Source organism: Trachurus trachurus (genome assembly GCF_905171665.1).
Source record: "Trachurus trachurus genome assembly, chromosome: 11".
NCBI classification, from domain to species: Eukaryota; Metazoa; Chordata; class Actinopteri; order Carangiformes; family Carangidae; genus Trachurus; species Trachurus trachurus.
This window is the reverse complement of record NC_139904.1, coordinates 31,108,180-31,124,469: the sequence shown is the minus strand read 5'-3', so window position 1 is coordinate 31,124,469 and position 16,290 is coordinate 31,108,180. Positions and strand designations below refer to the sequence as shown.

Here is a 16,290-nt window from a genome sequence, read left to right as displayed (position 1 = left end):
TGGCAATTTTCAGACGGACACATCAGGAGAAAATCCACTTTGTTCCAGACCTGTCTCTGTCTCTACGACACACTCTCGCCAGATTTGGCACAGATCTCCTAGGCAACGTCAAACAAACGGCCGCGAACTCCCGTGAAAATGATTTCAATTATTTTTGTCATGCTAAATATGACTGTTAGTGGTGTAAATATTTAATGTTATCATAAGAAAATATAAATATCTCACTTTCATCTACCTACAAATTGTATAAATCCACACACACGATCACAGACGAGGTGGGGTGACGGTTGGCCACGCCCATTTAGAGAGACAGGAAGTGAAACCATTTCTATCATTGGAGCAGCCGCTCATGGAGGATCTTTCCATTTATTGAATATCTTTGCTGTGGATGAGACTGTGCAGCCTTCACACTGACTCTAAACTGGCTTGTATTTTGTGATACGTTTCAGACCTGGAATGAGGAAATGTCTTCAGGGATCCAATCACAAGTGGTCAGCTCTAAGTTCATCTGTACCTGGCTACACCAGACCCAGACCCAGACCCAGACCCAGACCCAGGGCTTCTTCCCTCAAGCAGTCTGGCTACTGAATGAACAACCCAACTGTTCTACCCCCCACCACTGCTTCCACACGCAACACACATGAGACCTGTGAATTAGACTTTGCATTTTTGCGATACTCTCATCACACTCCTCTGATGTCGTACTTCTTACTGTACTCTTTGCATCATTCCAGATGCTTTTTGATAAAATCATTGTTAGACAGGCTAAGAAAATCATCACCAACCCCTGTCATGTCCTACACAGTGGATACCAGCTGCTCCCATCCGGCAGACGCTACAGAGTTCCAGTTAAGAATAAAAAACGCTACCTGTACAGGAACTCTATAGTGTATTGTGATTGTGATTTTTGTATTTATTTATATTCGTAGACGTATTGTGATGCACTTTAATTGTACATGCATGTCCTGTCCATGCACCATGCACTATTTTATGTGTACTGTATATGTAGCAACCTGCATGCATGTCCTAGACAAATGTCCTACGGGACAAATACATTTAACTAACTACCTTTAATGGACTGAACACCAGGGTTTTGGTGTCTCTATTTATGTAATTGTATGTGTCGTGTGCCATGTATGAAGATGCTCCAATGCTATCTCATTGTTTTTCATAACAATGACAATAAACTCTTTAAAACACCGTCCCATTGACAACTTGTGATCAGATGTTACTCCCCTGCTTTCTATGCAAATAAACAGGTAGGTGTTGAGTGAGAAAGAGTAAGGCTCTGCTCGCAGCTCTATAACATTAGGCTTTAAGGTAAAGATAGATTTTCTGTTCATTATGAAACTGTGCTGGCACTTATCAGACGGTGCAGTGACTGCATTGGTGCAACAGCAGCTCATTCATTCCAACCACCATTACTCTGCAATAACCTGCACTCTGGACTCTTGCTACTGGTGCACTCATTACCTTGTATTTTTGTACTATTCAACTCCAACAAGTTGAATTTATACTTTTTTTTTTGCCTACTGTATATTTATTTTCTTTATATTATTATTGTTATGTATATATTTTTATTCCTCATGCAGCAAACTCAGCACTGTATATATTTATTTTATTGACACTTGGTATATAACTGTACAGTATATCATCTTCTTTTTATATTTTCACCTTCACTTTTTATACTCCGCTACTGTGACAGGTAAAACGTATCTTATCTCCTTTCACAGTGCTGAGACAACGTGGCCACGTGTGGTCCAGACCGCCTCCCAATGGTGGATGAGTGATTGGATCTCAAATGCGTCCTCAAGGTGCATTCACACCTGTGTTTAGAGCAGTCGACATGTGGTCACATCACCTGAGACAGATGTGATTACGAGGTTAGAGCGAGGACAAAATGCCCACAAAAGGATCTGTGATGGAAACAGGGTGTAGACTAATACCAGATAGAACAAGAAAAACCCATTTTCTAGGCAAATGGACCATAAGACCCCCCTGAAACCTGGACTGACAGCTGAACGCCTTGATTTTCGCTGTGACAATGAAACGTAATTGGAGAGTCGTTGGTTGACATGTTGCAGATGACAAGTTCCTTTAATCAACATGATAGATGGCAGGCGAAGTACATCAAACAAAACGATAAGTCAGCCATAATAATTGGCTATTTTATTTTCTGTGGAAGAAGCCGATGTCAGACTAAGTAATGTTGGTGGAAGAAAATGGCAATTTGGGCAGGAATAATTGATGTCAACCGTGCTGTGCTGTGCATTTTCAAATTTTAAAACAATATTCTAAGTTCACGACCTCTAGTTTTAACGACGCTCCTCAAGTGACAACGCTGTGATTTTCCTGATGCTTTTATGATTTTCAGATTGTGATGAAAGAAAGGAAAAATCTCCCCAGGCATTTCTTTATGTGCTTTGTCATTTGTAGACATGATTTTATTGACATCTTTGGGAAGAGAGAAACTGGAGCTATAAAAACCTTTAAAGGGATAGTTCAACATTTTGGCAAATTGGCCCATTGCCATAATCCCTAGTCAGTAGGTTCGTTACCTTTAATTGTCGGTGTAAGTTATTTTTAGAATGGCAGAGCAGAGCCATGAGCTGCTCAGAGCTACACTACGGAGGCTCATGGGATTTCTTGGTTTCCCCTCCTCAAACTCATCAAATACACAATCCAACAACTCCACAACGCTCTGGTGGACAAGTTGTGACCTGCACATTCACCAGGCTATGAGATAATAATGGAATGTTACCAGACAGAGTTGTTTTAGAGGTAAATTCATGCAAAACCGCTGATGCACGTTCCCGTCCGTCAGGGGCAGTTTTTCGGGTAGCAGTCTCTGCATTTGCCTCAAAAACAAATCTCTCTCGTAGCATTCTATTATTATCTCATAGTGTGGTGAATGTGTAGATGTTGAACTATCCCTTTAAGGCATGGTTATGTAATCGATTCTACGTACAGTAACTGACTGTTCTACAAGGGCTTTCTTCTAGAGTTGGACATCCACCCAAATTGAGAAACCAGGCAGCAAGGGCCAAGGGTCATTCCTCAACAAAGTCCTCCTGCTGGAAGAATGACCATCTCATAGACGGAGGCCACTTTGACTAAAAGGCATATGCCAAAGAACTTTAAAGGACTCAGAGAACGAGGGGAAAGATCCTTTGGTCTGATGAGAGACCAACTTAACTTTGGTCAGAACCTTAAACATGATCAATACCATCTGCAATATGATGAAGCGTGGTGGTGGGAACTTCTCTGGGACATGAAGACCATTCAGACCTGAAAGTATGAATGCTGCTAAATATAGAGAGGTTCTAGAAGATAAACCGCTTTAAAGTGCCCTTGACCTGACACTACACTATGAGAGTGTTTCACCTTTCAGCACGACAGCAACCTGAAGCAAACAGCTACGACAACAACCGACTAGCTTCAGGACACTACATTTATGAGCCTCCGCGCACCGTGAAATTCTTTGACCGGCGCAAGACAGACTCATGTTTTCATTCATCAAGAATTAAAGTCAGAGGTTCAAAGACGATCACATACCGTCGTAGTTCCGACCATAAACAGCGATTCGGCGGCGTTATTCTCAGGACTCGCCACGAAACCGAAAGTAAAGAAACGCTGGTCGGCTCGCCCAGCATTTCCACCACCACTAATAATAACAAAATAACCATAGAGACAAAACCATAGATTTATCTAAAATGGACCATTAACAAGTGGTAACGTAGATTCATCCACATTAATATGAGACTTTTAAATAACCAAATATAAACTCCTCGTTGTCCCTTTAAAGCAGAAGTAAGTGATATATTTGTGTTAATATAAGTCTTAAATAGTTCTATCTTCCGACAGCAATCACTTACATAGAGTGTTTGGTCTGAAACACGGGTCTGTCAGTCACTCTGCTCTGCTCTGAGCCGAGGAGAAAACATTTATCGTATCCTACAGTTTTTATCCAATGAGGAGAGAGAACGGCATGCAGGGCTGTGTGTGCAGCCAAGGAACGCCGTGAATGTGGCGACGTAGGGACGAGGACTGTTATGGTGCGTTCAAGGAAACTCGTATTTTTCCGACCGTGAAGTGGTACCAGTTCGATCTGGTACGAGTTCACCGGTCGGAAGTTACGAGTGGCCGTTATAGTGACTTTCACCGGTAAAACAGGTCGGAAAAACACGAGTGGGTTGCCTGGAACGCTACAAAGTCGTAAGTTGTGACTTGAAGCTGTAATTTACGATTTCAAAAGCCTGCCTGGAACGCAGCATTAGCGAAAACGACCGGATCACTCACTTCTGCTTTAAGGCTGAGTTTCTGAATACAGGGTGTGTGCACCTGTCTGTGGACTGAGCACTTTGATACTTTGACAATATTATTATAGAACCTAGACCTGCTTGATCATTAATATGTGGGCATCTACCTTCATACATTATGGGACCTTTAAGTTGTACATTACAAGTTAAATATTAAAAAAAAGGTAGACAGTTGTAGTTTGATAGATTGTAACAACAGAACTACAGCTCAGTCACGTCCAGTGGAAACATGTGATCAGTCATGACCTCTTCCATCTACCCTGCTGCTCCGCTCTTTTTCACCCTCATGTTTTCGGTTGTGTTCTTTCTCACTATCTTCCTTGCCCCAGAGGCCACACTGCGGGGCAGTGCAGGAATCAGCTCTAATTAGCCCTACCTGGTCACCCTGTCATGACCCAGACAAAGAGCCTTTGGGAGTCATCTCAAATTCTAGCACGGCTGCAAAGGTGAAGTCTTCTCATAAAACATTCAAGCTATGTTCCCGATGATTCCTGCAAAGACTTGAAAAGATACAAGCAGCCCGAGAGAGGCCTTTGAAAAGAACCAAACCAATTCAGAGACACGGCTCCTGGGAGGGATGTGATTACTTGAAGACTGAGGAGAATGGCAGATGTCACCCTGCCTCAAAGACGATGTGTTTTCTCACCATACGTACAGACAGTGTCATCAATATTTGCAAAATAAAAAAAGATGAGCAAGACTCTGTCTATTTTTAGTTTCCTTTCAATTAAAGCAGATTTTAGAGAAGCACCAACAAATAAAAAAAAATTGCATACAATTACAAAAATATGACTTTAAAACCACCCTGGTGGCAGATTTATTATTTCTCTAGAGAATGAGCATTCCAGTTAGTTGATTACTTGATCAGATATTAAACTGGTTTTCTTTTTTTAATGCTACATTGCAACAAATTTACAGCTTATGACATGAAAACAATTGTCCTTTCTCCACGTTTTATATGACAGTAAACTCAGGTAATAAGCCACACATACAGTATAGCTACATTTCAAAATGCAAAATATGTTGTTTCTCACAATTTTCTGTCTATTGAAAATGAAAATAACTCTTGATGTTGGCCACGAAGTACCACTACACTCACGTTTGCTCAGTTTTTCTGTGTTAATATTATTGACCTACAAATATTTAAGCAATCTTAGAAATTCTTATGAATTTCTCTCCTGAGTCAGCTACACAAACAAAATAAGAGTGGATGGATTCCACATGACAGATACACTGAGCAGGATCGACCCACGGCTTCTCATCGGGCTGCCTGCTGAGTTTATGTCTGTTCTCTTCAATTACATTTTATTAAATGTGGGCCCAATATTGTGATGCACAACATTATTGTGAAGTTTTATTTGACATGTGTCAACCCTCAATGTGCAGTAAGATAAGCACTGACATGAGAGTCAGAATCAGCAGCAGGGCAGACTGTGAACATCTGAGAAAGAAGTATTTAGATAATGTGAGTAATATACAACATTTATATAATATCAGCGTAAGCCTACAGTACCTGTAACTTAAAGGGATATTTCAACATTTTGGCAAATTCGCCTATTGCCATAATCCCTTTAGTCTTAGTAGTAGGTTCATTACCTTTAATTGTCGGTGCAAGCTGTTTTTAGATCGGTGGGGCAGAGACGCGAGCTGCTCAGCTAATGCAACCATAGACTGTAAAAAGAATGGATGTAGCACCCGTGACGTCACCCATTGGTTTGGGGGAGTCTGTTTTGTGCTCCTACTACGGCCATTTGAACTGCGCCATCTTGGATTTTAGTGGGAGTCTACTTTCCATATTTGGAGAGGTGCAGCGGTTTGCCGGCCGAGAACCCGCCCACTGAACTCGAAGCAACCAATTAACGGCCGGTAACTGTCTGTGAACCTGTCACTCAACGTAACCACGCCCTCATTTATGTACAAATTTTAAGCCTAAACAACACCACACAACAACAACCCCCCCACAATGTTCACGGAGGTGGAAACTGTCGGTAGAGACCAAAAAAATAAAGTGTACCAGGCTGTAAATATGTTTTTTTTAAGCTGTAAAGTCGGCTATTTTAACATGGGGCTCAATGGAGAGTTGCTCACTTCCAGTCCCAGCCCCCAGAGGCCGCAGAAGAACTGGAGTGGTCTGAAGTGGTCTTCACTTGTAGAATCCACAACTCCCCCCTTGAATGCAATCCACTTTCCCTCATCAAACTAAATACACAATCCAACAACTCCAAAACACACTTGTGGACAAGTTGTGACCTGCACAATCACCACACTATGGCCCTCATTTATCAAACTTGCGCAGGATCTGGTGTAAATATCAGTGTACGCCAAGTGTCACGTGTGATTTACTAAAAGTGTGTACGCTGCTGATTTCGGTGTAGAACCGGCGTGGTGGTGATAAATCCGGCGGCTGAAAACGAGCGTCATTTAAATGTCACGCCCCGATATATTCCTGCTTTAGAGGCGTCGCCCTGCCCCTTTTACCACATGGAGACACGGAAGACGGCCAAGAAGACGGACTTTACTGACATTACCGCGTTGAACAGGGAGAGGGCGGCAACATTAAATATCTGGACATTGATAGATTGATAGATTTTGTGATTGATAAGCGTCATCCCGGTGGATGGAGGCTGCAGACGCACGTGTCACCGACCACGTCAGGAAACCCAGCGACCTCATGAAATGCTGCTGCAGTTTACTAAACACAAGTGACTGAGGAGAAATCATAGGCATATTACTGCTGCGAACGCGACTTTATGACCATCAGCACCGCTGGCATGGTTCGGCTGATGGAGGGATGTGAAACACCGGACCGATCTCCCGCTGACAGGTCCCGGTGACGGGGGAAAAAAAAAAAAAAAAAAACACTCCGCCGCGGAGATCAGCTGCACCTGGACAGGTAGCAGAGACCCCCCCCTTCCTTGCGGTGAATTTGGTGTACACCCATTTTTTTGGTGTACGCAAGTTTGATAAATGAGGGCCTGTGAGAGAATAACATATAATTACGTAACATTACAACACATGAAGCAAATACTTGCGTTTTTGAAGAGACTTAAATCAAGGAGACAGACTAAGAAACAGTTTTTACCCAAGAGCCATTGCTGCTCTGAATGCTGCTTAAACCAATGCACAATATGTAAAGCTACTGAATGCTGCAAATGGAGTTGTGAAATGGTCACAAGATGGTTGTTGGTGCTTATGTGTGTTTTATTAGAGTTTAGAATCTATAATCTATTCTTTGTTGTATTTATTCTTTCTGCGCCAATTGGTTTGCAAACAATTTTGTTTTACTTGTGCAATGCCAATAAAAGTATAATCTAATCTAATCAATTGGGTTGAAAGGTAAAAAATAAGAAGGCAGAGAACGATGGGGGGCCCAGACAAGGCTGGAGGGCAAGGTGCTTGCCTGTGGAGGTAGGACGGGAGGATCTTTCAGGACAGTCCCCACTGTGCTCTGGATCAATGGCAAGAAGAAAGAGGAAGTCATCTACAACAACGTGGAGGCTGCTGAGGAAACTACCAGGTGGCTCTGGATCAAGCAAACCGTTTGGTTAGAGTGCAGCGAGGGCACCGCCTCGGCTGGGTCACCTGAGGCCGCCTGATGTACTAAAGCCCCCCCCAAAAAAACACCAAACAACACAGAATGCGTCACCCTGGCTCATCATCAATAGATGTTTGATGACGACAGGTTTCCCACATGAGCGCAGGAATCCCTCTGAGAGCCGACGCTGTTGTTATCTGCTGCAGAGCCACACCAACATCCTCCTCTGTCAAAGTCTATTCTTGACACACACACACACACACACAAACTCCAAGCTAACAACAACAGGGACTTATTCCACTACACTACAGCAACCTACAATAACCTGTCTGACATTTTTAATATCCCACTGCAGAGTGGAGTAAAGGCAATCAAAGGAGAGCGCCCAAACTGCTGCAGGCAGCGCTCTGAGCCCAGAAAAGTTAGCAGAGTAAATATGAAATGGTATTTTATTGTAGCGAAAGCAGCGCTCAACACACTGTGGCTTACAAGGTCAGCTCCTCCAGTGAGAAAATACTCAACAGTGGCGGTAGTAGTTACATCAGTGGCTGGTGTTTTTGATGTATGCGAGGCTGTAGATAGTAACATTATTCCGGCAGGACGGCTCCTAAGAAGGCTTTTACTATCAGCACCCTAAACACAGCTGCACAAGTCCCTCTGCTGATGTTTAATATTTTATACAGTAAGCTTACTTCATGTTGCTCATACCTCCTCTCCCTCCCTCTTTCCTCTCCCTCCTCTCCCTCCATTCTCATGCTCTGTAGCCAACCAGGGATTACACTGGCCCTCTATTGTGTGTCCAGTGGACCGTCTGGCTCACACTGCTTCAGTAGAAAAAAAAAAAAAAACCCTATCTCCTGGCTGCACAGGATTTCTGCTCACAGCACAATGTCGCACTCGGCGCCAAGAAAAAGTTGGCTTTGTTGTGCGTCGTATACTATTAAGCACAAGGTATAATGCTGAAATCACCAGAGGACAGGGGCGGCGGAGTTTTGATGTCTGGGTATGAAGGCTGCTGGAAGCCGCTCACAGGGGTTTAGGTTTCGGTGTTTACTGTGGCTTTTTTTTTTGGTTGTTGTGGTTTTTTGTTGGTTTTTTTCTGACCTTGATCCGACAGGAAGTCCAGCATGGTCTGAAGCAGGAAGGACAGGTGGCGCACCGACAGAGCGGGGTTGCCCATGCGACGCGAGGCGTACACCAGCTCATGCAGCAGCCGCATCTGTACGGCAGCCCAGCCTCGATGGCAGCCTGGGAGAGAGACAGAGAGAGAGACAGAGAGAGAGAGAGAGAGAGAGAGAGAGAGAGAGAGAGAGAGAGAGTCACAGCACTGACAAAGCTCATTGCTGACATCTAATGTTACACAGCTACCAAACCAAATTAGTACACAAGCATCAATAGAGTCTAGAATCATAATCATACTGTTCATCTGACTTCAAGATATGATGTTGACATATTAAAGGAGACATATGATGCCCCCTTTCCACAAATTAAAATAGTTCCCAGGTGTCTTAAAGACATGTCTGTGACATGCTTTGGTCAAAATCCCCCAAGGATCAAACATCACAGCTCTTTTCATCCTCTCTAAACAGCCCTGTTCACAACGGCTGCTTTCAGTGTCTGTCCCTTTAAATGCAAATGAATCACCACTTGCCCCGCCCCTTCTACTGGTCCCAGGTAGAGGTGGTATTATGCAAATTAGAATCCTAGTTACATCACTGGAAGACAACTGAGGGAACAGCTCGTAAAACCACATGGATTTCAACCTAGGGAGCCTGAACATTACAGACTTTTTGTCAATTCTCACATTTTGGAGGCCGGAAGGCAAGACAAACACCTAAATATATGTTAAAGAGCCTTCAAAAAGTGATATTTCCATTGCATGTCTAACGCTAAAGTAAAAATAAACAATAAAGTGCACAACACATAAGACATTAACTATAACGTCATGTAACTTTATGTATAATAACTGTAGTTCAACTGTTCTGAGGTCTGATTAAGCAGACAGAGATGAGATATCTTACATTGCTGACACTCTGGTCACTGATAACACATCATTTTCCCTGAATTGTTAATACACAATATTTGAGAAAGTTATATTACCAAAATATGTGTGCATATAAAATGAATAATGTTGGATGAACTGATTTTGCAGTTGAGCATGACAGCTAACCTTGAAAATTCAAAGAGAGTCACTATTTAGTGAAATGGAGACCACTCTTCATTTCACTTTAATGAATAACCATCATGAACTGGTTCTCATGTCAGCCTGTGTAAGACGTCACAGTTACAATTACTGTTTTGTTTTTTTTACATAGGTTTGTTTATTTATTTCACTGTACTGTTTTTTGTGATTTTTTCGTGATGTTTTTTCACGTCACTCTCATCGTCTTTCTTTTTTTTTGTTTTAAAAAGTTTGTAGTTTGTCTTGTCATGGTTGTTTGCTTCCTTTTGTATCTTTATGTGTTTTTATGTTTGTCCCCAGTGACAAATGTTCTTTAAACTCAACTGAATTTGCTGCAGTTTTACAAAATACTAAATATCTCTGATATTAAAGTAAATACAGCTGTGACTGGACTGAATCAACATGATCATCATAATTGTCTGTTTCTTTTTCTTTATTGTTGGACCGTCTGGTTTGGCATTTTCATTTTCGTTGTACATGTGACAATGACAATAAAGGAAATCTAAATCCAAATCCAATTTACTGAGAACACTGAGGGGTGTGTTTTACACATGAGGAATTCTGTCTGATATCATAAATAAAAACACAAAACCACTGATGACGCGGAACTAAAATGAAATCCCCTTAATCAGCACGATGTGATGCCTGAGTTTGCACACCGTCATGTTGGAAGAATACTCCTGTTGATATTATGATATTCATTTCACTTCTAAAGCCCTAAATTCGACACAGATGTTCTGTAAACACACCTACACGGTACCTGTGTGTGCAACGAGTGTGTGACAAAGCTTCATAAGAAGTGTTTCTCACACAAAAGGCCAGACATAATCAGATCAAACTCAAGTGTTTTCATTTGGAGCTGTCTCTTAAAATTGAAGTGCCCCCCCCCCCCCCCCCCCACTGCAGAGGGTTGTGGCGCTGTTTGCTTTGCAGAGTTCCACCAGACGTCTTAATAGCATTCCAGACTGACACCAAAATGTTACATAAGACCCTCAGCCCCCACTACGAGATGCCCCGCTCCACTCCGAGCTGTCCACTGTTGACTCACCGAGTGGGAAAGAAAAAAATAAAACTTAGAGGGAGAAGTGGCGGGGAGGCCTGGAGGGCCACAGGGAGGAAGGATATTTGATAAACACTGGGACGTTTCCTCAGCTTAAAAGGATAGTTCACCCCAAATTTGAAATTTCACTCATTATCTCCTCCCCCTCATGTGGACTAAGGGCTGGGAGAAGTTTCAGAGTCCTCCGTGGCTTCTCTGAGTTACAGGGGGTCTCGGCGTAGCAGTGCATGTCCATATAACGGTTGCAACCAACTGTCTTCGTAACAAAAAGACACACCAAAAAACAACCAAATACCTCCATGCTGCTCGTATGTAATGTCCATCTTGTATTGAAGCCCCGAAATGCGAAATTGTCCCGAAAAAATTTTAATAAGTCTATATTTCAAGCTTGTTTTCTTCCCGGTTTGTCAAATTTGGACGAACTGGGAAGAGGACAGACCCTGGTTCGTCCAAATTTGACGAACCGGGAAGAGGAGCTTCCGCTACAAACAAGTTTGAAATATAGACTTATTTAATTTTTTTTTCGGGACAATTTCACATTTCAGGGCTTCAATACAAGACGGACATTACATATGAGCAGCATGGAGGTATTTGGATGTTTTTTGGTGTGTCTTTTTGTTACGAAGACAGTTGGTATCCATTTGCAACCGTTATATGGACATGCACTGCTATGCCGAAATTTCAATTTTGGGTGAACTATCCCTTTAAACACTTCCAATAACGTCAAAGCATGCCCACGATGCTTTTCACTTATCAGCACTTTTCTGCACTGTGGCGATTATTCACCCTGACTTCTTTTCTGCCATCTGAACAAACTCTAAATGCAATTCCTTCATAAGCTTTTTTTTTTTTTTTCCCTGTCGTGAAACTGCACCCACTAAGCAGTCTAAAAATAGCAGACTCCCACCTGTCTGCCAAAACTAGCGCTTATCTGGAGGACAGTAATCCAAAAGGACACTCTGGGTTTTTTCGGTGGATGCCACTCTGGCTGGAAACAGGAAGACGAAGACGAAGAAGAAGAGAAACGGCTTCATTTGGTGGTATTTTCAGAGCTGAGCTGTGGAGGTGGTCTGGCAATCCAATTAACACACCGCCGAGATAATGAGCGCCGTGCCGCGGCCTAGCAGTCGCACCGAGTCGACTCAAAAGCCACCGTACCTTCAGACCGCCTCTGATGAAGCCGAGGGAATCTGCTACTGTGCGGGATGATGACACCGCCGTTATTATTCTCCTCCAGAATAAACATGTAAATTATCGCAGAAAGAAGAAAAAAAAGAAAGAAACTCCCCACATCTCTGTCACAACGGTGGAGAACAGAGGCCTGTGTGAGGGAGAGAAAAGAGACAGAAAATGAGTCTGTTCCCATTTGTGGTGAAGAGAGGGGGAGTAGTGAAGAAAAAAAAAGGGCCTGTGAGCCACTTAAAAAGCCATTTGTTCAACTGTATCTCGGGGCAAAGCAGCCTTATTGGAATGCACCAGTGATCCCCATTTTCTTTTTCGCACTTGAACTTGACTCGCCAGCTTATTGCTTGATAAACTCCCACCTGATCCCGTCTGCCAAAAGACTTACAGCCATCATTCCCTGCTCTCCCATCGGCTCTTCAGGGGACTGGAGGTAGATAGCCGGGGAGGTGGATTCAAGAGCACTTGCCTTTTTTTTTTTTCCTTTTTTCTTTTTATCTATAGTTAAGACCTGTTATTCAGGCTTACATGGTTCACCGAACAGTCATCCACTTGTGAGAGTAATTTTATAATACTTTTATATTGAAGATATTCAGATATTAAGTGTCCTCGTCTGTTTGTGACCAAGGTCTGGAACGGTGACTGAGAGAGCAGAAAAGAAAGCTGTGGAATACACAGTGTTAGTGATGCACCATCACTTTTTTTAATACTGATAACTTCCTGCATTTCAGAACCATATTTTATTAGGCGCAAGGGTGTAAATTTGGGTTAAACATTGGGGGGGTTGAGATCTCTGCCCATATAGGGATTCTTTTTAAAGCAAAAAAAGTCAGTGTATGTCCTGATGAGGGGAAGGGTGCAAAAGCATTGATAACTTCGGACCTCTTTATTGCTCTTTATAACTAGCAACCAGCTAACCTAAAGGGATAGTTCAACATTTTGGCAAATTGGCCCATTGCCATAATCCCTATAGTCATAGCAGTAGGTTTGTTGCCTTTATTTGTCGGTGCAAGCTATTTTTAGAACGGCGGAGCAGAGTCGTGAGCTGCTCAGAGCTATACTACGGAGGCTAATGGGATTTCTTGGTTTCCCTCATCAAATACACAATCCAACAACTCCAAAAATTCACCACACTATGAGATAATAATGGAACGTTACCAGACAGAGTTGTTTTAGAGGCAAATGCAGACTGAATGCATGAATTTACCTGCAACATCTCTGTCACGCAACGTTGTGTTATTATCTCATAGTGTGGTGAATGTGCAGGTCACAACTTGTCCACCAGAGCGTTTTGGAGTTGTTGGATTGTGTATTTGATGAGTTTGATGAGGGAAACCAAGAAATCCCATGAGCCTCCGTACCATAACTCTGAGCAGCTCAAAAACTAAAGAGTTGGTTGTTGACTTCAGAAAGAGGGCCACCCCTCTTCTTCCCCTCCTTATCAATGGAGAGGTGGTTGAGCGGGTAACCTCTTTTAAGTTCCTTGGAACTACCATCCATCAATCCCTATCATGGGAGCTCAACACCAGTCTCGTAATTAGTAAGTGCCATCAGCAACTCTACTTCCTGCGGCAGCTCAAAAAATTCAGGGTCAGCCGACCAGCCATGACCCATATCTACAGGTCTACCATAGAGAGCATACTTACTTTCTCAATGCTTGTCTGGTATGGTCACACAACCTCACAGGACAAGGCGCGGCTGGAGAAAGTAGTGCGTCGAGCCTCTAGAACCATCGGCTGTAGTAACCTGCCTACACTCACATCACTTTACTCAACCAGACTCATCAGAAAGGCTAACAAGATCATAGCAGACCACTCTCATCCGGCACATCATCTCTTTAATCTCCTCCCATCAGGCAGGAGATACAGAAGCATTAAAAGTAAAACATCACGCTTCAGAGACAGCACCTATCTCCAAGCTATTAGACTCATGAACTCACATTGACTTGCACTATTGCACTTTGCACCATACTGTGTACATGATGTCGCTGGGTACTGTTCCCTGTCATTTGTAAATTGTATTGTATTTTGTAATTTATTCCGTCCCCCGCATGTGTTTTTCATGTGGGGTCGTGTTGTATGTACTGGAGAGCAAACCAAGACAAATTCCTTGTCACTGGTTGACATGGCAATAAATTTTCTTTGACTTTGACTTTGCTCCGCCCTTCTAAAAACGGCTTGCACCGACAATTAAAGTTAACGAACCTCCTGCTATGACTATAGGGATTATGGCAATGGGTCAATTTGCCAAAATTTTGAACTATCCCTTTAATAAATAGCTGCTTCTTGGTGTGTTAGATCGGATCATAAGAACTACCTGTGTGATGCATCTAAAAACATCTTCTAAGACTAACAGCATTCTTCAAAGTGCCTGCAGCTCGTTTCTAAAGTAACCGGGGCCAAAGATTAACAGCATATCAGAGAGAACAGAACGTTACCAGACAGAGTTACCATTCTGACTTCTCTCTTTCAAATTTCATTTACGAGATTAAACTAAGTGACGCTTTCTTCTTCTGTTCGTGCAGCACCTATACACACGCACAGACTCAATACACACAAAAAACTGTGCCGTCCATGGTGCTGTGACACTCAACCCCTAAACCGGCTACAAACACTGATCCACATATCATGACATTCACGTATCATGTCCACAATGTGAGTTCAAAGTTTTGATTCTCCATACACGCTCATTAATTCACTGCACAAACTCATTGCTACACCGTCCCCAAAAGACAGAGAGTGATGTGTCGTGCATGAAGCCCTAATGAGTGAGATCAGGAAAAGGATGGATGGAGAATGTCCTGTGTCCTGTCATCCTATGCCAACTGAAGAATTACAATTGTTTATTTGGGTGTTTTAGCTACTTTCTCTGGAACGGAAAAAGATGCAAATTAGTTAATGAATCAATGAGAGGGGGAAAACAACGTCATTTTACGATTTTTGAACAATAACGGGCCGATTATAACTGGTACCGATACACTGGTTCAAACTTTTAATCATCAAATGATCAACCATAAATTCATAATTCATTCATAGATTATATTTAACTCCCAGGAGACGCTCCTAGTTGTAACTGTACCTCACACTCATTTGCAGATAATGAAGTGTGACTCCAATGCACTGGAGGAGGATGTTAAGTATTTCTGGACCACGGTGGCACATGTTTTATTCAATATAACTGGAACCTCAATTTACATAATTGTGTGATATTTTACCAAATGATGATTCATAAATTAGCTACTCTGTCCACACAAAGAGTTCCACTTTTGGATGCCGTAAAATGACCCTGTGTGATATAAATCTGAGCACTGGGGAGGAAAGTCTGGCTCTTTTGGTTAGTTATTATAATAGGAGTTAGATGCTCACACAGAAAGTGAACTTAATGATATAATAAATGGATATCTCAAATCATATCTCATTATGTCAGTTCACTTCTGTTTTGCCCTCAGTAATACAACACAAATGTTCAGTGTTATTTCTGCTTTTTGTTCTCCCTTTGTCTGTATTTAAATAAACTTCAACTTTTCTCACTTTAGATCACACAGCTGCTGTTTAGATTTTCATACAGCAGAGAGGGTTTAATAGTTAAAGGGATAGTTCACCCTAGAATGATATTTCGCTCATTATCTACTCACCCTCATGTTGACTAAGGGCTGGAAGAAGTTTCGGAGCCCACCGTCCCTTCTCTGAGTTACAGGGGGTCTTAGCGTAGCAGTGCATTTCAATGCCATGGTAGCAAAGGGACACCAGAGCTCTTCGTAAAAAAAACACACACAAAAAAACATCCAAATACCTCCATGATGCTCGTATGTAATGTCCGTCTTGTGCTGAAGCCCCAAATTGCGGAATTGTCCCGAAAAAAATTAAATAAGTCCACATTCCAAGCATGTTTGTAGCATTAGCTCCCAGTGTTGTTGTCCGGTCTTCCGCTGCCAGCGCGCATGCGCAAGAGCACACGAGAGCACTGAGACCGACTCGAGTCTCAGTGCGAACATCGCGCATGCGCGCTGACA

At 42.5% G+C, this 16,290-nt stretch overlaps 1 protein-coding gene across 2 annotated transcripts in view; it reads right to left on the bottom strand.

Annotated features, from left to right (window-relative positions):
* The window catches only part of trappc9 (trafficking protein particle complex subunit 9), a 319,927-nt gene that overhangs the window by 283,150 nt on the left and 20,487 nt on the right, over nt 1-16,290 (bottom strand). For both annotated transcript variants that reach the window (XM_083981671.1, XM_083981672.1), the window contains one exon: nt 8,959-9,102. In XM_083981671.1, coding sequence (XP_083837797.1) covers nt 8,959-9,102 — 144 coding nt within the window. The remainder of the gene's footprint in view (nt 1-8,958; nt 9,103-16,290) is intronic.